At 58.3% G+C, this 20,821-nt stretch overlaps 1 protein-coding gene across 2 annotated transcripts in view; it reads left to right on the forward strand.

Annotated features, from left to right (window-relative positions):
• Nucleotides 612–20,821, forward strand: part of PCDH1 (protocadherin 1) — a 48,584-nt gene continuing 28,374 nt past the window's right edge. For both annotated transcript variants that reach the window (XM_021410539.1, XM_021410540.1), the window contains exons 1-3: nt 612–980; nt 5,711–6,525; nt 7,878–10,070. In XM_021410539.1, coding sequence (XP_021266214.1) covers nt 917–980; nt 5,711–6,525; nt 7,878–10,070 — 3,072 coding nt within the window. In that variant the 5' untranslated portion in view covers nt 612–916. The remainder of the gene's footprint in view (nt 981–5,710; nt 6,526–7,877; nt 10,071–20,821) is intronic.

Consider the following 20,821-nt stretch of genomic DNA (forward strand, 5'->3'; position numbering starts at 1 on the left):
CACTTGGCACTCACGCTCGCCCCCAAAGCATGCTGTAGGGATCGGAGGGTGAGGAGCTCGTGAAGGCATTGCCAGGGCAGCCGGCAGCTCGCAGGTGTTCTCTGCTTCCCTGTTCCTGGCACCCGGCAAATAAAAGTGTGATTCAGCCAGGTGTGGCAGGAGGGGACCGCTGGATGGAGTCATGCAAGGAGCCATGGGTGTGCACCCGCTGACGGGCACCCTTAGCACGGGGGGATGCACCTCCCGCCTGGCCCCCGTTCCCTACGGGGCCGAATAAAACGACGGAATGACAAAATCCGTAAGGAAACGAAGGAATTACATAGGAGCACTGTGAAGGGAGCAAAGCGGGACGCACGTCCCACACGAGGAGCGGGGGGGCCCGGGGTGAGGAGCCGGGAAGAGCGGTCCAGGGAGGGGGGGGATGCTGCGGCCCCTGCCAGGGCTGGGAGCGGGGCCGCGAGCGGGCGGCCGTGCTGCCGGTGCCCGGTGGGGCTGGGGCTCGGCTCAGCAGCCGGAGCTCCACCTCCCCGTGGCGGCGGCGGCGGCGAGAGGCGGAGGCAGCGGGGATGTGGCGAGGGAGGGGGGAAGGGGCCGTGCCTGCGCTGCGCTTCCCTTGCACATCCTCACACACACCGAGGGACGGAGGCGGGCACGGACGGAGCTGCCCACCGGGGCTGCCGCCAGCCCTGCCGCCGCCGCTCCGCCGGAGAGCCGCGATCCCGGCCCGGGGAGAGGGGGGGGGGGGCGGTTCCCAAGGGGAAATTTTTAAAATTTTTTTGGTAATTTTTTTTCCGTCCCCTATCCATTTTTTTTTTTTTTTTAAAGAAAAGAAAAGAAATTTTGTTTTTCATCCGTGGATAACGAACCGGAGGAGCCGGGAGGGTGGGGGGAGCCCGGTCCCGGCGGGGAGGAGGCGATGCAGACGCCGCTGGATCAGCGCTCCGGGAGCCGCCACGGAGCGCAGCGCCGGCCGCATCCAAGTAAGCGCTGCGGAGGAGCCGGGAGCTCCACGCGCGACCGGGGCCGTGGCTGTGGTTGTGTCGGTGGGGGGGGACACGGGCAACGGTACGGGAGGCTCCGGGCTGGGCGTTTGGTTTCGCTGCCGGTATCGCTGGGGCCGGCCGGGGCGGGCGCTGCCACTTGTTGTGCCACCCGGAGCCGTGCCCCAGCGTGGGAGCGTGTCCGTGGGGGGGCGCGGGGGTGGTTTTTTTTTTCCCCGTTTGGGTGCGTGTTGGTGAGTGGGTTTTAGGGGCGCGTGTTCCCTAAACCTTCCCCCCCCCTCCCCCGCAATCCGAGGGTGTTTGCAGCAGCGGGAGAGCGGCGCGTGGGAGCGGGAGAAGTTGCGGGTGGGCGGCGGAGCCGTGTCCGTGTGTCCGCGCGTGGCAGAGCGGAGCGGGGAGGCGGCCGGCAGGTGCGGGCGGGCGGTGCGCACGGCGGCGGCAGCGGCGCCGTGTCCCCGTGTCGCCGGGCGGTGCGCCAGGCGCGGATCGCGAGTGGAGGAGCGGGGGGCTGCGCGTGTGCGTGGTGTGTGTGCGTGTGTGTGTGTGTGTGAGCGAGCGTGTCAGCGGGGTGGGGGTGCGTGCGGCTCGGAGAAGCCGTGCTCGCTGCGTGCGCGCCGGGCTGAGCGCTCCCGGCTGTGTTTTTCACGGGTGTCCGAGCGATGTGCGCGTGCGATGTGCGTGTGCCACTCGTGCACGGCGCAGCGCTGCCGGCTCCCCCCGTTCGGTGCCGCGGAGCCTCAGCCCGGGCCGCCCCCCGGTCCTCCCCGAGAGCCGCTCCCGCTGCCGGCAGCTCCCTGCGGCCCTGCGACCGACCCGGCCCCGCCACATCGCTGCCACTCCCCAGGCGAGAGGGATGGTTGGGCGGTACGGGAGCCCTCAGCATCCCGGGGAGGGATTTTAGGGGCCGGGGAGGAGGATGGAGGCTATCCCAGAGAGGCTCTGACAGGTCGCTGCCTCGCTCCTGCCCGAGTTGCAGTGATGCGGAGCGGGAGGAAGGCCCCGTGTTTTACCCTCTTTTCCTTCACCTCTCGTCTCCCGACAAATAATTTTGGGGTAAAAGCGCTCCAAGCGAGCGCCGATCCCCATCGCGGGGTGTTCGGGCCCAGCCCGCATCCATCCCGAGTGAACGCCGAGCAGCCGCAGTGCTCGGAGCCGGAGGAAACCCTGCGCCGGGCACGGGACGCGCTGCACCTCACCAAGGGTCCGACTCAGCCGTGCCCTGGGTGCGAGCCGGAGCGGTGGTGGCCGTTTTCGGGACAATATCGTCTTTAATGTGAGCCCTATGCACGGGGATTGGCATCGGGTGGGATATCGCTCCAGCTCGGAGCATCGCGGCAGCGCTTTCGGGGGGGATCGGTGCTGGGGTGTTCAGCGTGTAGGGGGGCTTGAGCAGGGCTGGGAGCCATACAGTCAGCCCCCAGCAGCAGAAAGAGGGGGGGACGTCAGCAACCAACCCCATGTGGAGCCGCTGGCTGTGGAACGAGGCCAAGAGGCTGTGGGAATCGCAGGGTTGTTGGAGCAGTTGCTTGAATTCGCCGTGCTTTATAGCCTCTCCCTCATTAGAGCTTGTCTTTTGGGGGGGAATGAGTGAATTCTGTCGGATTTTGCATGCCACTGTCCTCCGAGAGCTTCCCAGTCATGCATTAAGCAGCGTGACTAACGCCTCTCTCATGTGGTCGGGTCTCTTCTCGCACTCTCCCCGCAGGGAGAATTGTGTGCGCCGAGGAATACTTGTTTTGGGAGGGGTTTTTATTTTTAAGCACTCTGTATTCTGCCAGCAGGTCGGAAAAAGGTGGCTGGCACCAGAGAAAAAAGTGTGGGATGGTCCTTAGATCCCATGGGAAAATAGCCCGCTGCCGTGCGCCGGCCCCTGGGAAGCCTCTGCCTCCTGCACAGACGTGCTTTTCCCCGATGGTGGAGCTTCCACCTCCACCTCACGCCCTGCTCGGGGCTCTCTCATCTGCGTTGTGTCATCCCCACCCCAAGCAGCCGGCAGGATTTGTTCCCTGGTAAACCCGGGCGCCTGGCTCCCACCCTCCTCCTGCAGCCACCTCTTTTTGGGGTGACGGCCCCGCTCTGCCTCTAGCCCCCCATTTCGGAGGCTCCCTCCACCCCTGGGAACGTAGGGTTCAGGCTCCAGCCCCTTTTCCCAGAGCACATTGCATGGGTGCAGGGCACCCTGGGGTGCCTCCCTTCCTGCCCTGGGCTCCTGGCGCTGGTGACTCAGGGCCGTGTGACGGCAGAGCCGTGGCCCCGCACAGGGACTTTCACCTTTAGCTGAGATCCTCGCACCTGGGCTTAGGCAGGACGGCTACGTCAGCGGCGGCCCAGCCTCATGCAAACAGGCATGGGCAAACAGCCCGTACTGGGTGCCTCCCCGCCGGGCATCCTCCGGAGCCCTGTTCCTCACGCTCCCCGCCCTCGCTGCGCAGACATTTCCAAAGCAGTGGGGTGACGATGCTCGGCGCGGGCTCAGACCCACATCCGCAGGGCACAAATGCCCCCGTGCAGGGTGACATCATGCCAGTGCACGGCGACGGGGGCACGCGCACACACGTCGCTCCGTGCACACGCATGTGCGCGCAGTGCAGCAACGCCAGCTCTGTCCTGGTGCACGCGCTCTGCCGGTGCGGGCATGGGTGTGCTCCGTACAGTGCTCACACACACACATGTGCACATATGTGCTTTTTCCTGCAGATAAACAGCCACACTCCGTGCAGCATACACGCATGTATTTGCATGCTCGCTGCTGGGTCTTGCTTGCATTGATGCAGAGCCACATCGTGCTCCTGCCCAGCTTCCTGCCTCCATCCCTGGCCGTGTGCAGGCAGGGGATGGCTGGCTTTCCTCCTCCCTTCCATCCAGGACGTCCCTGTGAGTGGCTGTGCATGCTCTCAGTGGGGTGGGAGCATCTCTCCTCTTGCACAAAGGGTGTTTGCAGGATCAGTGAGCGGAGTGGAGCTAGGTTTTGAGGCCAGAGCTTCATCATCAGAAGCAGAACTGTGTTTCCATCTGCCGAGGGAGAGCTCGAGGCAGGCATTTGTCCATGGGCAAGCAAAGGAATAGAGGGACTGCGAGCAGCTGGCTTGTGGGAAGCAACAGGGCAGCCAGCACAGGATATTCCACTTGTTGAGGAGCCACACAATTCCGAGTGAGCAGGAATTTGGCATTTGGCCATGTAGCTGGAAGAACACCATCCCATCCCATCCCATCCCATCCCATCCCATCCCATCCCATCCCATCCCATCCCATCCCAACCCAACTCACAGGCTGAGTGCAGAGCACAGAGAGAAGTGATAGGAATGGAAGGAGTGGGTCGCTGCTGTGGGTGCTGTGGGAGATGTTGTGGATGCTGATTTTTGGACATACAGTGAAGCCTCCGTGTCCGCTCAGAGCCAGGGAAGTAGCGGACGTAAAGGCTGGTGGCCAGGTGCAGGTGACAAAGCGTGTGGCTCTGTGCCGAGGGGGCAGTCCCCGTGGGGCTGGCACTGGCCCTGCAGCGTCGGCACGTTGGGAGGAGGTTTCCAGTGGCTGGGTGCCTGCAGTGCAGCGTGCAGTGTGCGTCTGCAATGCAGGGGGCAGCGCTCCTGTCACCATTTCTGCAGACGGTGAGGCAGACACGGACACCCCTGGGCACCCCCAGGCACAACTCAGCCTGCAGCAGGAGGGAATGGGAAAGAGCAGGGAATGCTTTTTGCCTGGTGCAGGGTGTGGGGTTGCCTAGTGACAGTACAGCAGAGGAGGGATGCTGTGCTGCCCGTTTCTTCATGCAGGGGCCATACAGTGCTGCAGGGAGGCTCAGGGGCTGCAGCGTGGGTGCTGGGAGCTGCGGTGCAGAGTGGGCAGCGTTTCCCAGGCACAGTGCCGGGCACTGTCCCTCCTTCTACCAGGGCCACGGGCAGGTGGCAGTGTCCTGCATGCAGTGCAGTGCAAGTGCTGTGCAGGGCTCCTGCATCCCTGCAGTGTTGGGTGGGTGGTGCCTTTGCAGCGCAAAGCTGGCAGCGCAGGGAGGGCAGTGCTGCGCTGTGCCTGCTGTGGCAGTGTGCTGCATCCCTGCAGTGCTGGAGGGGTGGCATCCCTGCAGTGCAAGCAGTGCTCCATGTCCTTGCAACCCTGCCGTGCCCCATTTCCCTGCGGTACCCCACTGTCCCTGCAGTGCCCTGTGTCACTGCATCCCTGCAGTGCTCCATGTCCCTGCAGCACTAAGGGGCTGCATCCCCACATCCCACCCAGGGCCCCTACCTGCCCCTTTGCTGCCACGGCCCCGTGGTGCTGGCAGGGTGCGCGGTGCCCCCGTGTCCCCGCAGTGCGTGGCTCACAATGCTCCTGTGTCTCTGCGGTGAGAAGCTGTTTCCCAGCCTGGCTGGCTCCCATCGTTTTGCTGGCAGCAGGCTGCGTGCAGTCCTCCCCGTTAGCATGCCTGGCTGGTTGTAATTACAGAGCACGCGGTGACGAAGAGGGTGGACGGTGGCAGGAGTGGCTTCCTGTGCCTAGCAGGAAGGGCCAGGGTTTTGGTGACGGGGTTGCTCTTTGGATCAGGGAACTCAGCACTCCAGGATCAGGCTTCCTGGGCCGCTGCTGGTGGAGGTTGGGGCCAGGTGGGCCTGGAACCCCCTCCCTTTGGAGTTGCGGCTTTGCAGTCCCGCAGAGGCTGTGGGTGCAGCCAGGGCTCGAGCGGCCTAACCCGAGGTGTCTGTGTGTCCTTCCAGCTCCCCTGAGGTGCAGGATGAGGCCCTTCGCCTCCTGCCTGGCTCTGTGGCTCCTCTGCCAGCTGCCCGCCCTGGTCTGTGGGACACGCGTGGTCTACAAAGTGCAGGAGGAGCAGCCCCCCAACACACTCATCGGCAGCCTGGCCTCCGACTACGGCTTCCCCGACGTGGGGCACCTCTACAAGCTGGAAGTGGGGGCCCCATACCTGCGTGTGGACGGCAAGACGGGAGACATCTACACCACAGAGACCTCCATCGACCGGGAGAGCTTGCGTGAGTGCCAGCACCTGCTGCCCGGAGAGCCCTGCTACCTGGAGTTCGAAGTGTCCATCACCGACCTGATGCAGAACAACAGCCCGCGCCTGCTGGAGGGGCAGATCGAGGTGCTCGATATCAATGACAACACCCCCAACTTCGCCTCGCCCGTCCTCACCCTGACCATCCCCGAGAACACCAACATTGGGGCTCTCTTCTCCATCCCCCCGGCCATGGACCGGGACTCGGGGCCCAACGGCGTTGCCTCCTATGAGCTGCTGGCTGGCCCCGAGGCACAGGAGCTCTTTGGGCTGCAGGTGGCTGAGGATCAGGAGGAGAAGCAGCCGCAGCTGATTGTCATGGGGAACCTGGACCGGGAGCAGTGGGACTCCTACGACCTGACCATCAAGGTGCAGGATGGGGGCAACCCGCCACGGGCCAGCAGCGCGCTGCTGCGCATCACCATCGTGGACATGAATGACAATGCGCCCAAGTTCGAGAAGGCCCTCTACGAGGCTGAGCTGTCCGAAAACAGCCCCGTGGGGCACTCTGTCATCCAGGTTGGTTTTTCGGGTTTCCTGCTCCTCCCTAAGTCCCCTGTGCTTCAGCAGGGATGACCCATGGGGTTTTATAGGGCCATGTGCTGCCTCGGGGAAGGAGATCCTAGAAGGGCTGTGCGCCACAGGAGCACACAGCATCAGGCTGGGATGTCATCTCTGCTAAAACATGATGGGATGGAATGCTTGGGGAGCTTTGGCCGGGGTGGGGGGCTGTAAAGCTGCAAATGGGGAGCAGCAGCAGGGTCTTTAGGGACATGGCAGCAGATTTTGGGGAGAGCTGGGACCCACAGTCTGTGGAGGAGACTGGAATCATGCCAGGCAGGTCTGAACACTGCCCATGGGCATGACATAGACCCCTTCACTAGTTGCATTCCCTCCATGTAAACTGAGAGACAGGGAATGCTGCCTGCAGAACCACAGTGCTTTCTGCACACAGGACTCTGCTCCATAGTGGGCAACCCGCGGGCTGGGTCTGGGTGGGTCTGGCTTGGAGGCGACATCGAGATGATAGCAGCGACATCTGTTTATCTGCAGCTGCCATCTTAATAAGCAGAGCGCGGCCGGCTCTCATCTGCTCGCTAATTCTGATGTGAATTTTTAAAAATTCATTTTTCACCATTAAGAGAATGGAAGTTGGAAGCAGATAAGGGAGCCGCGCGGCCGGGAGGAGAATGGGCTGAGCCACCGCCGCTGCCATTGCTCAGCTTTTATCTTTCGGGCAAAATGACTTCCGCCTTTTTTTGTGAGTGGAGGTAAAAGGTGGAATTTACATTTAACAACTTTCATTCTCCATCCAAATCTGCTGAGCAAGATAACGGCGGAGCAGCAAATGGTGCAGAGAACAGGCTGCTCGGAGAGCCGATTAGGGAGGCAAATGTTAGACAAACCTCATCTTCTTTAGAAAGCAAATACTAGGCAGGTTTATGCGAATGCAGAGCTGCTGGCGGGCAGGCAGGGATGGTTGGTGCAAGCTGGGATGGAGCTGTTGCAACTGTGCACAACCTCACCATTGTTATCTTCCCGGCCACCCGAGCCCCACTTGTTGGCTGCAGGCGGTGGGAAGGGATAGCTCAGTGCAGCCGGGGCTGTCCCTCCCCAGTGCTGCCTGGCTCTGGCAGTGCTGCTTCCCAGTGGATTCTCTGCATGCCGGAGCCAGTCGGGAGGGGAACTCAGCCCAACCGGCACAGCCGGTTTCTCTGGAAGAGTGAGGGAAGGCCTCCGTGTTAGAGAGCCGCTCCCAGCCACCCTGCCGGTCACAGGGTGCCCCATAGGTCTTAGCCTCAGAAGAGGAAATCCAGGCTTTTCCCCCCAGTCTGGCCTCTCGTTCACTGTCTCCTCCCTCCATCCTGCAGGTGAAGGCCAACGACTCAGACCAGGGTGCCAATGCTGAGATCGACTACTCCTTCCACCAAGCATCGGATATGGTGCGCCGGCTGCTGCGCCTGGACCGCACCACAGGGCTCATCACCGTCCAGGGGCCCATCGACCGCGAGGACGTCAGCATCCTCAAGTTCTCTGTCATGGCCAAGGACAAGGGGGCCAACCCCAAGAGTGCCCGTACGCAGGTAGTTGTCACCATCAAGGACATGAATGACAATGCGCCCTCTATTGAGATTCGAGGCATTGGGTTGGTCACCCACCAGGATGGCATGGCAAATATCTCGGAGGACGTACCAGTAGAGACAGCAGTGGCTCTGGTACAGGTGTCCGACCGAGATGAGGGCGAGAATGCTGTGGTGACCTGTGTGGTGGCTGGTGACGTCCCATTCCAGCTGCGGCAGGCTAGTGAAACAGGGAGTGACAGCAAGAAGAAATACTTCCTGCAGACTACCACACCTCTGGACTATGAGTCGGTGAAGGACTACACAATCGAGATTGTGGCAGTGGACTCGGGGAACCCGCCCCTTTCCAGCACCAACTCGCTGAAGGTGCAGGTGGTGGATGTGAATGACAATGCACCCGTCTTCAGCCAGAGCTTCACCGAGGTGGCTTTCCCCGAGAACAATGAGCCCAATGACCTGGTGATGGAGGTGAGTGCCAGCGATGCAGACAGCGGCTCCAATGCCAAGTTGGTATACTCGCTGGTGACTGACCCATCCTCCAAGGACTCCTTCACCATCGACCCCGACTCTGGGGAGATTCGAGTGAAAGCGGTGCTGGACCGTGAGCAGCGGGAGCGCTACGAGTTCTTGGTGGTGGCGGCAGACAAGGGCAGCCCCAGCCTGAAGGGCACAGCGTCGGTGGCCATCAACGTCATGGATAGGAATGACAACGACCCCAAGTTCATGCTGAGCGGCTACAACTTCTCGGTGATGGAGAACATGCCACCCCTCAGCCCCGTGGGCATGGTGACGGTGATCGATGCTGACAAAGGAGAAAATGCCCGAATCCAGCTGTCGGTAGAGCAAGACAATGGGGATTTTGTCATCCAGAATGGCACCGGCACCATTCTCTCTAGCATCTCTTTTGACCGGGAGCAGCAAAGCACGTACACTTTCCGGCTCAAGGCTGTGGATGGTGGGGATCCCCCCAGGTCTGCCTACGTGGGAGTGACCATCAATGTCTTGGATGAGAATGACAATGCTCCCTTCATCACCTCGCCCTCCAATGCTACCTACAAGCACATCCTGCCCCACACCAGCCCTGGCCAGCAGGTGAGCAAGGTCAAGGCGGAGGACATCGACACCGGCGTCAATGCCGAGCTGACCTACAGCATCACAGGAGGCAACCCCTTCGAGCTCTTCCAGATCTCCCCCCAAAGTGGGGACATCACACTGGAGAAGGAGATCCTGCGCAAGCACCATGGCCTGCACCGCTTGGTCGTGCGCGTCAATGACAAGGGCAAGCCGTCACGGCACGGCACGGCCCTGGTGCACTTCTATGTCAACGAGACTTTAGCCAACCGCACACTGCTGGACACGCTGGTGGGGCACAGCCTGGACACACCACTTGACATAGACATCGCTGGGGACCCCGAGTACGAGCGCAGCAAGCAGAGAAGCAACATCCTCTTCGGAGTCATCGCCGGCATTGTGGCTGTCACCTTGGTCATTGTGCTGGTCGTCCTGGTGCGCTACTGCCGACAGCGGGAGGCCAAGAGTGGCTACCAGGCAGGCAAGAAGGAGACCAAGGACCTGTATGCACCCAAGCAGGCCAGCAAGAGTGGCAAGAGCAAGAACAAGGTGAAGAAGAGCAAGTCCCCAAAACCACCCAAGCCAACGGAGGATGAGGAGGAGACAGGGCTGCAGAAATCCCTCAAGTTCAACCTGATGAATGACTCTGTCAGTGACAGCCCCCGCATCCACCTGCCCCTCAACTACCCGCCGGGCAGCCCAGACCTGGGCCGGCACTACCGCTCCAACTCGCCCCTGCCCTCCATCCAGCTGCAGCCCCAGTCTCCCTCTGCCTCCAAGAAGCACCAAGTGGTGCAGGACCTGCCGGCCACCAACACCTTTGTTGGCACCGGGGACAACAACTCGACGGGCTCCGAGCAGTACTCGGACTACAGCTACCGCACCAATCCCCAGAAATACACCAACAAGCAGGTAGGAGAGCTCATCCTGAGGCCGGCAGCGGCCCCCCCGCTGCACCGGGGACCCATCTGGACCGAGGTGTGGGAGTGAGCCTGGACTGCGGGGCGGGGAAGGGACGGGGACAGAAGAGCATCGCAGCCCTTGTCACAGCGCCCGGGGCTGGGACCTGGGTGGTGGTGACACACAGGTTGCTGCATGCCTGTGCCTCTGCATGAGGAGCGCCGGGGGAGCACTTACCCAGCCGGGTACTCTCTGGGGACCGGCAGCCAGTGGGTGATGTGAGCACAGAGCTGTGTCCAGCTCCTCGTGCAGAGCATCCCAAAAATGGGAGTGCAGCACCCACTGGGCTGCCCAGGCAGGTGGGGCTGGGCGGGGGAGCAAAACACTGCCTTTTTCCCAGGCTCGGGTTCTGCTTTCCCCAGGGCTTGGGCTCTCTGCCATCACTGGCACAGTGGAAATCAGCCTTAGTGCAAGCATCGGGGCCCAGCGGCTTTCCTCACACAGGGCTCCTCACTGGTGGCACGGGGCTGGGAGGGCAGAGCCACGGGGTGCGGGGTCTCTGCTGCGTGCTGCGGTTAGGTCACTGCTCTGCGTCTGGCCGGGACTTGTGCTGCACATGGGGCAGGGTGTGGGCAGGACCAGGCTGCTGGCTGGTGTGCTTGGAGGTCGTGGGAGGACCGCAGGGGTCCGGAGCTTGTGGAACCTTCTCTCCTTGGGCTGTCTGGCCGGTTGGCTTGCACCTTGTCTCCGCTTTGGCGCCTGTTGGGTCTGTTCTTAGCTCTGTCCTCAGCTCTGTCCTTAGCTACTAGGGAGGGAGAGAGGGGACGGGTGGCTTTGTCTGTTTCTGGCCCCATGGGTGAGGACCACTCGCTCCGTCTGTGCCGTGCTGTACTGCTGTGCCCCATGGAGAGCCCCGAGTGGCAGGCTGGGCTCCTGCCATAGGGCTGAGCTCTGTTGCCCTGTTGGATTTGACTTCAATAAAGTTTTCTATTTTTGACTGCTTGTGCCTTATTTTCCGTGCTGCCCCTGAAGCTGCTCTGGCTCCCAGCCATTTCCCAGGCAGGATTCCCACGTCCCTGGTGCCCAGAAACAATGTTCTCATGGGCCAGCCCCTCCACAACCTTCCCCCATCCCCCAGTAGCCAATGCAGAGGTCCCAGGGTGCTGACCCTCTGCACGACTTCTCCCATCTCCAGCCTTCCAAGGAGCCTTCCTCCAGGACATGGTCCACCACATTTGCACCCCAGCTTCCTGGTGTCATACCTCCTCCTGGCTCATCCCATCCATCCCCACGTCCACGTAAGGCCTCCACCTCCCCAGGCCAGCAGGCGGAGGAGCAGAGCCCTGCCTTGGTAGCATGACCCAAATCCTGCCGCAGTGCTGCAATGAGGACGCGGATGCAGATGGAGCCTGGGTGCGTCAGCAGCGCTGGGGGGGCACCCAAAGCAAGGCACTCCCGCCCCACCACGCAATGGGCACCAGCACTGTGGTGGAGATGTCCTCCCAAGCAGGCTTGCAAAGGAGCAAGGTTGCCATGCTCCCCACAAGGACCGTGGTTCCCCCTCTCTGGCTCCCTCCTCCTCATTCTCATGATTGTTGGTTCAACTTGGGGTGCAGGGAAGCACTGGCTTCACCTCTTCCCCAGGGGCTCCAACCGGCCCCACCAGCCCTCTGGGGAGAGGAGGTCTGGCGCTGGGAGAGATTAGATCAGCCAGGGAAACCAGTGCTTCTGGCTTCCGTGGTTTGAGCCTGGTGCCAGCCTTGGCTCTCCCAGCCTCCCCGTTTATTTTGCTAACAGCGTCAGGTTTTATCTGCAACCGGCCGGGAAGCGTCTGGGCCTCCTGGGCAGACACGGCTGTGCCCTGCGGGAGGTGCGGTGGCTGCAGAAGAGGAAAGGAGACACCAGCACCCACCTCCAGCAGCGGCCCTGCAGGGATGGGCCGGCCGGGCTGGGGATGTGGCTTCTCCTCTCAGCCCTTTGGGAACCATCCAAATGCTCTTTCCCTTCCCTCCTTGCCCATAGCAGCTCTTTGATGAACCCGCAGCCAGAGCACAACCACGCTCAGGTGCTGAAGTTTTTTCTTCTGCCTCCCTCCCAGCCTCCATCCGTTGGGGCATTTCTTCTACTTTTTTTCCTCCTTTCTCCTCTCCTAGCTGTATAAACCCAAAGCTGCCCCAGTCACCGTGTCCCCCTGTTGCCCACAAAGCCAGCTGGAGTGATGTTGGCTTAGGCACACTGCTGCGAGCTCAGCAGAGGCACCTGCACCTGCCTGTAGGCGCAGGAGCACGGTGCAGCATTAATTACTCTCTGCGGGTGGGGGGAATAAGAGGAATATTGTAGCTATAATGGACAGAAATGAAATTGTCTTGTGGTGGAATTTAGCTGCGAGTCTCCATAAATTGCAGGTTTAGGTGTTGGCAGATGTCTGGGAAAGTCTCCTGCCGTCCTGGGTCAGTGGGTTTTCTCAAGGTCACTCACGTGGAATGAGCTGATAAATGGATCCAGAGCTGAGCTGCAGATGGAGCGGAGGGTTCAGGGGGGACCTGCCCTGTTTTCCCCTGCTCTGGATAGATGCTGTGCTGGGAGCAGTTCCCAAAATGCAAATCAGCTTCTGCTCTCTGGCTCGTTCGGGGCTGGTGCAGATTCAGTGTGTCTGGGGATGTAGTGCGGGGTGCTGAGCTCCCACGGGGAGTGCCAAGGTGGGCAAGAAGCGGAGTGCTCCCAGCCTGCACCCCCCAGGGGAGGCTGCGTGGTGATGGGATGAACTGCATCTCCTGCAGGAGGAGGTGGTGTGGGGATTGGTGACATATTGTCCTTGGAGAGTTGGCATGGGGTCGAATACTACAGTGTCCTAGGAGGCGGTGGCACGTGGATGGGTACCGTGTTGTCCTGGGAGGAGGTGGCACAGGGCTGTGTGCAGATTACTCTGCATGGCAAGTTGGTAGCAGGGTGTACACGGTGCGGTGACCCCAGTGAGCAGGATGTCTGCCAGGTGGCCGTGGTGCTTCCTGTCCTCCTGAGGAAAGCATTGGGTCTCTCCTGCTTGGCAGCTCCTGGCCCCACCGGGTTTGGGGACCTCATCCTTTGCTCTCTTGGTGGCTTGCGCAGAATAACTCTCATCTCTTCCTCCGCACCTGTGCCCTGTGCTCTCCCCACAGCATGCCGGCCTTGCAGCCCCCGAGCCCAGTGCTCCAGCCCATTCCTCCTCCCCACCCTGCTGAGCCAGCCTCTGGCCCACTCCCCCTTTTTCCCTTTGCCTCTCACCTCTAGGCTTTCACAATGATATCTGCCGCCCTCCATTCCTCTGTCCTGATTGCTCCCTTTCTCCTGCCCTACTCAGGCAGTTTCCTCTCCCTCTCCCATATCTTTCTCCTCCCAAATCCTGAAGGATGCTGATCCCTGGTCCCTGCAGCTCAGCAGCTCTCGCAGGCCTCGGCGCAATGAAAGCGCTGGCTCTGGCCAAGGCACACTGATTGATATTCCCGGCACTGCTCTGCCCACTCGGCCGGGCTCTCAGCTGCAGTGCTGCTCCTGGAGCAGCCTGGAGCGGGGCTCAGCCCTGCAGCCTGCCACATCAGTCACTCTGATCCTGGGGGGAGGGGGGAATCACAGCGATTTCTGCAATGCCAGCACGTGTTCCCAGCATTTTCTCACCTCTCTGCACATGGGGAGAGGGAAGGATGCAGTGGATGATGTGCAAGGTGATGCCTGGGGTGCATCTTTGGGGTGGGATGCAGCAGGGGGAGGAGGGAGGGTGCGGTGAGGACAGGGCTGGGGTGCTGTGGGAGGTAATGAGAGGGTGCATGATATAGGGCAGGAAGGGTGGGGTGTCATGGGGCAGATGTGCAGAGCAAAGCTCTGTCCCTGGGAGCTCAGGTGGGGAAGGCAGCCCAGGGGGCATGCAACGAGGTGACCGCTGTGTGCTTGTGGCCCCAAGAGCTGGCGTCTGCCCAGAGGCACAGTGGGGTCATGGGCAGTCAGAGGCTGAGCTGCCACCTTGCAGGGTGCTCTGTGGGGCCGAACCCTTCTCTTATCTTGCTTTGAAAGATGCCTCTGGACTTGAGCCCGAAGCCAAGCCCAAAGCGCCTTCATCCCTCCCCACCCTCCTCGCTGTGCATTCCAGTCGTGCTACAAAACCTGGGTACAGCTCAGCTCCGTGGGAGAGCTGCGTCCCTACCCACTGTCCTGCGAGCCAGTCCTTCCTGGCTGCACTTGCACAACCCAAGCTGTGCTACTGGGAGAAGCCAAGATGGTCAGGGGAGATTGCTCCAGACAGGGCTCTTCCCACAGTCCTCATCTCCCCAAAAGCACACGCTGCTCAGCTGGGATGGTTTAACTTAGAACCATAGAATCATTAAGGTTGGAAAAACACCACTGAGATCATCTAGTCCAACCATCAACCCATTTGCCATGCCCAGTAAACCACATCCCTCAGCACCACATCTACCCTTTTCTTGAACACCTCCAGGGACGATGACTCCACCACCTCCCTGGGCAGCCTGTGCCAACATCTCACCACTACAGCAGAGGGTTGAGCTCAGTGGGGTCTCTGCCTTCTGCTTCCCTAGCAACAGGCCTGGCCTCCGTGTGTGGGGTGCAGGCCACATCCAACACCTTGTCACCTCCTTGTCACCTCTGACTCTGCCTCAGTTGTTGCACACCACTGGTTCCCCAGGTGGGAGCTGTGCATTGCCTCAGCCCTTTAGCTCCTGGCAGGAAGGAGTGGGTGGGAGGAGAGCAGGTTTGTAGCAGTGACCTGCCAGGAGGGCAGGACCCATGTCCTAAATTAGCACATCATCTACACCTGTTTGGGCATTCACTTGAGGATCCTGCCCAAAGATCACCAGAGATGCCCCCACCCATTAGCAAAACATCCTCCTGAGCAGCTCCTGGCTTGCAAAATGCCTGAGCTTCTATCAAAACAGGCACAGAGCTGGGCAGGATTCATCAAAGCTGCCTCCAGAGCCATCATTTTGGGAAGGCAGCAAACCACCACCTCTCCCCTGGGACCGACCCCGCTCCGCAGCAAAGAATCCGGAGCAGAGTGCCCTGATTTAGCTCCTCCGAGAGATCTCCAAAGGCCCAGGCAACCTGGAAGCCTGCAGCTATTTGGCTCCCACATGGCTTGCTGTTCGCATGCTCCAAACTCCCCCATGCTCCTGAGCATCTGCAAAGCTGCTGCCAGGAAGGATCTGACAGATATCAGTCCCCGCTGTGGGGGTTTGTCTTGTCTGAACTCAGGGCTGCAATCCTGCTTTAAATATCTTGCTAATGTGATGTCTGATGTTCCTTTACACTAATCTGTTAATCTTTCTGCTTCTTCATCAAATGAGCTCAAGCCCAATAGAAGGGAAATTGGTATTCCAGATGAAAAAAAAGCCCTTCTTTATTATTCAGGCTGAGTGAGACCTTTTGGGGTGTTGTGACATTGATTTGAGCTGCCTGGAGGGGCCAGAGCTGCTTTTCCTCAGGATTTCAAGAAGATCACAGTTTATTAGGGACCATCAGGTCTCTTTATTCCCATAGAACAGAGCTCAGGAACCTTCTCTGATATCCAGAATTTTTACTTGCGCCACAATCTACAAAGTCTGGCGCAGGATTTGACAGCTCACACAGGAATGGATGAGAGATTAAATTCAGAAGAGTAGATCTGCAACTCCATTAGGAATTCCCACTCATCTGGGAGTATAGTTCTACAAGCAGGGTGTCAGCAGGCAGGTGAAGCAGAAAGTGGTCATAGAATCACAGAATTACAGAATCATAGAATCATTAAGGTTGGAAAAGACCACTAAGATCAAGTCCAACCATTGACCCATCCCCACCATGCCCACTAAACCATGTCTCCCAGAGCCACATCTGCACGTTTCTTGTCCCTTTGAGATGTTCTTCACAACCAGACCTCTGTAGGGCTGTGGTGTCACAAGGGAATGAAGAGAGGCAGGCACCTGGGACTTTCTTAGGTGGCAACAAGAACTCTGAAGTTGTGGCCTATGCTGAGGGATCCTGCCATTGGGTGAGACATGCACGGCGAGTCCCCCAGCTGACTGCTGAGGGCTTTGGTGGGGCTCCCCTTGCTCTTCTTTCTAGTCATGATGGAGACCACATTGCAGCAGGCGTTGTACATTTCACCTTCTCTCTTCAATGGCTTGCTCCAAAATTCTACTGCTTTTGATGGGTGGTCAGATGACTCCTGTCACCTAGCACCTCCAGCTCTCCCCATGTGCTGGAAACCAGTCTGTGTGCCTCATGCATGCTGCTGAACAGGATCCTGATCCTGCACACGTGGGAGCAGCACAGAACACGGGGTACTATGAGAGTGCTCCCCTTTACCTTCAGCCCACGCTGTTGGGTGCAGTCTCTGTTCTGCCCCAGATCCCTGTGCAGGGTCACGGTGCTTCTCCACCACCCAATGGCATCCTGCACTAGCAGAAGATGCCAGACACAAGTGTACTAAAACCTGACAGTACTACCCAACTCATCTCCTTGATCTCACCGAATGAAGGTGATATCTCTCACCCAACATCTTTATGTGCAGGCTGGTTGTGGAGCACTGGGGGGAGGGATCTGCCCATGTCCAGAGCATGCTGACCTGTGGAACAGACACAGCTCTGCCACTGACCAGGAAAGCTTCTGCCCCTTGCCTATGGAAAAAGTTGGTTAGAAGAGGGGGTCACCATCAAGATAAAGATTTGTGTTTAAAAATGAATCAGAAAGAAATGACAGTCTTTGTTTTGTTTTGGTTCAAGTCGGTCAGTAGACAAATAGGTAGGTATGTAGGTAGGTAGGCTGACATGTATGTAGGTAGGTGGGTTGGTATGCATGTATGTAGGTAGGTGGGTAGATAAGACAGATAGATAGATAGATTTCCTAATAATTTTGCAAAGGCACCATTCTGACTGACCTTTTTTTTAATTTAGTTTCATAACCACTACTTGGCTTGAATTCTGAAGTGAAAATTACCTTTGCAAGAGCATCGCTTTTTCATTTTTCCATGTCAGCAAAGATATCCCCCCTGCCCCAACTTTGAAACAAGACGCTCACTTGAAAGAAGATCTGATTTCAGCAAACTGACATTTTCTCCATGCAGAGCCTTCTGTTGCAGCGTCCCTTGGTTAGCTCTCTCCAAGGGGCCTGAGCCTCCTGCCTGGGACCCCCTGCTCTCCCCAGAGCCCTCTGCATGATCTGCCAGCTCCACTGGGTGCAATGGGGAACCAGATTAGCTCATTATTTTCCCAGCATTATTTTCCTGCTCAGCAGCTGTTGGATTCCTTGAGGGCTTTGTTCAAGTGTTTCTCCCAGTCCTGGAACCTCTTTCTGCCTGGGATTTTCAGATGGTTTTAACGTGACAATGCGACCTCCTTCTGTGTCCTGAGCAATTTCTGCTTGATATCAACCAGCGTCAAAATGGCTCTATTATCAGCTTGAAGGTGATAGACATTTCAGGACACCATGGTCAGTCCAATTTGAACATTATTCCATAAAGATTATGACCCCTTTAGATTTTATGATTCACCCTTCAGATGATTTATTTACATATTTTCCTTTCCAGTCTCCTTTTCAACCAAAGAAAAGCCAAATTGCACATCCTTGATGGGCTCGGAGCTCTGATAGGCTGCGAGGTTAGGCAATCTCTGTCCCGAGGCTGTCTAAATGGGTTTCTAATTGCGTTAGATCTTGCTATGAGTTAGATAAATTCGATCTGAGCAGGCAGGTTGGCACCGGGCTTTGGCGGCTTCTTTGAGCAGCATGCAAATTTCGGGAAGCTTCAGGGCACCTATGTGGAGACAGTCCACATTTTACCCAGACTTATTCATTAAATAGCGCCTCGGGATCCGATGTCCATTTCAGAATGGCTGTTCTGCTATCATTATTTCAGCAGGACTTGTAACACCTCTCCTCTGACTGCAAGGTCAGCACTTGCTAATTGCTGGAGATGGAGCCATGCGAGCAGTCACGCAGAGGGGCGAGCGGGTGCTTTCCAAATCACCCTTGGTTCTGGGAAGCGTGATCCACATGGATCCTTCTATGTCTTTCCTATTGCTGTGGGTTCCTTCTGTGGCCTCATTTGTCTGCGGTGAGGGAGGTGAAGGGATGGCAGGAGCAAACCTCGCAACCCTCGCCAACTGCGATATGGAGATGGACTCAAGGATTTGAGGCAGAGCAAGGCCATCAAACAGGACCTTGTGGACATCAGCTGGACCAGAACCAGCAGCCCACTGCTAACCAGAGGAGGTGACCCCAGCAAAATGCACGGGAGGAGGTCAGACTGGTAGATGAGAACAGCAGAAGTGCTGCCTGCTCCATGCCCAGCCTATGCCCCAGCAGAATCACATGCTGCTGCTGTAAGGCAGCTGGCTGTGATGGCCACGAGCTGAGCTTGGGCCCTGTTCTCTCAAGCTAAAGCCTTGCTCTGCACTTGGCAGTTCTCATCTTGCTTTCCTAGAGGCTCCATTTATTTTCCAAGGGTGTAGTATTACCCTCGGCATCCTACTCCTGAACCTGCGTCACATTGCATGGAGCTTCCAAACATGACGCTAACAAATTAAATAATTCCCACATGCAGCAAAGCCTCTGTACACAAAAAGTTGGAGCTGCGTAGTTTTGGGCACCGTCTTCATTTTTACAGTAAGCGAGGATGCCGCGCTGCTCCAGGAGCTTCGTGAATTCATCTGAAGTTGGCCAAGTCCCGCGCCACAATGGCTCCCTTGTCACTTATTTTGATATTCTGGGCACCGTGGTCTGACATGGCCGTCTCCCCGCAGCCCTGTGAGTTGCTGCATTGTGGCAGTGACTGGGGAAACGAGCTCTGTTGGCAGCGGGCTCGGAGGCTGCAGGCGCGCGGGGGGCAGTGAAGGGGTTAACAGTTCTGATGTTTCCACCGCTCTGGCTTTAATCCCACAGGAAAAGGGTGCCTGGGGCGGATTTTAAGGTTCCTTTTGTGCAAAGCGCAATTTCTGAATTTCTGTCCCCGCGGTCCCTGCTGCAGCATGACGGTGAGATGGGTGCGTTTTGAGGGGGAGCCACCGCAGCACCCCCAAGCCCTGCTCCCTTGCAGCCCCGCTCCTGGTTTTGCTGAGTGCATTGTCCCTGCTGGGAAGTAGAATGAGCCTGGTGAGTGCCCTGCTGCAAGCTGGGGAGGTTTGTACCCACGGGAAGAGTTGGGAAGGAGCAGAGGGTGCCCTGGGACTTCCCAGCAGCCGTGAGGGTCCTGGGGGGGACGTGGTGGGGGGGAGCAGCAGTATGGGGGAGCCGCTGGGGGCTGAACAGTGAGGGCTCATGGTTGCAGGATGCAGAGTAGAGAGAGCTGAGAGAAATAGGAAAGTGATAAATGGGGGAAAGGGGGAAAAGGAGAGTATAATAATTAGTAGAAATGAATAGTTTTGGAGTGATGAAAATTGACAAGGAAAGCCAAAAAAACATGGGGGCAATATCAATTTTGACAAGCAGGACACAATGAGGAACACTTAAAAAAAAAGCGCTAGGAGGAGGAGTTGCCAGCGATCGTCATTTGCAAATTGTTAATTAGGTAGAAAAAATGCAAAAGTACTCAGTAAATAGCGCTGGCAATTTGGGCTGAGAGCGACGCAGGATGCAGCACCTGCCAATGCGCTGGTAGGTGACAAAGGTGTTCGAAATAGTCTCCTTGGAACAACGCTATTTGGAATAGTGCTACTTGGAGTAACACTATTTGAAATAATGCCCTGAGCCAGTGCGGCAGCAAGGGGGATGCTGTGGGCTGGGAGCCCACTGGGGGGACCACAACTGATGGCAGCCAGCGTGGTGATGGGAGGTGACCGGGCAGCGTCACCACCACGAGTCTGTCCTGGTCACCGCCAGGACCCGCAGAGAGTCGAGATGACGATGTGTGGCTGATGGAGGCTTGGTGAAGATGCCAAAGTTGATAAACCCTTCTGTTGTTATCATTATTATTTTGAATTAACACTCTTCATTGCACGCAGGGCAGTGTTAGCCCGATGATGATCTGGTTTAGTAGCGGCGTAGAGAAGAAAGGCTGGGAAGTCCTGGTGGAAGAGGGTCTTCTGGAGGAGCTTCTGGCAGCGCGTCCGCACCCGCTGCCATTCAGCGCCGCGATCAGCGAGCTGGAAGTAAATACAAAATCACCGCTGATAAACAGTGCGGCTGACACAGAGCTCGGTGGAGAGGGAGATCGCGATGAGGACAGAGCAGTCATGCAGAGCAATCCAGATTGCTTGGTAAAGCGGGCGCGTGGAAACAAACTGCATCTTAACACAAAGCTGTGTGGCGAGAAGTAGGGGATGCGGACGTGCGTCCTGCAAAGCAGGGTGGATTGCAGCGCAGCAGGAGCTCAGCAGGAGCACTCGGGCCCTGAGATCTGCTCATCCTTACAGGGATGGAAAGGAAAAACGGGGCAAGCGTAAAGAAGGGCCATGAAATGGAGTGGCTGGCTCAAAACCCAGCTTGTGGCTGGGGCTTGAGGAAGCCAGCTTGTATAACAGCAGGAGAAGGTTGAGGGGTGCCTCGGTCGCACTGCACAAGCAGCTTCTTGTACAGGGAATGCTGCTGCTGAAAGGCACATTGACCTCACAGAGAGAGGTCAGACAAAACCCAATTTCTGCAAGCCAGGGCCAGACAAACGGAGCCAGTGTCTTGCCGTGCTGAGTCCAGAACAGGGCTGTGCGGGTGGGGAGCCTCAGCCAGACACAAGCTGCTATTATCTCATCCCTGTGCAGTGGGGACTGTGTGGGGCTGAGGGTCCCTGAGCCTGTGATGCTGTGTGAGGG

This window comes from Numida meleagris, chromosome 12 (genome assembly GCF_002078875.1).
Source record: "Numida meleagris isolate 19003 breed g44 Domestic line chromosome 12, NumMel1.0, whole genome shotgun sequence".
Taxonomy (NCBI): domain Eukaryota; kingdom Metazoa; phylum Chordata; class Aves; order Galliformes; family Numididae; genus Numida; species Numida meleagris.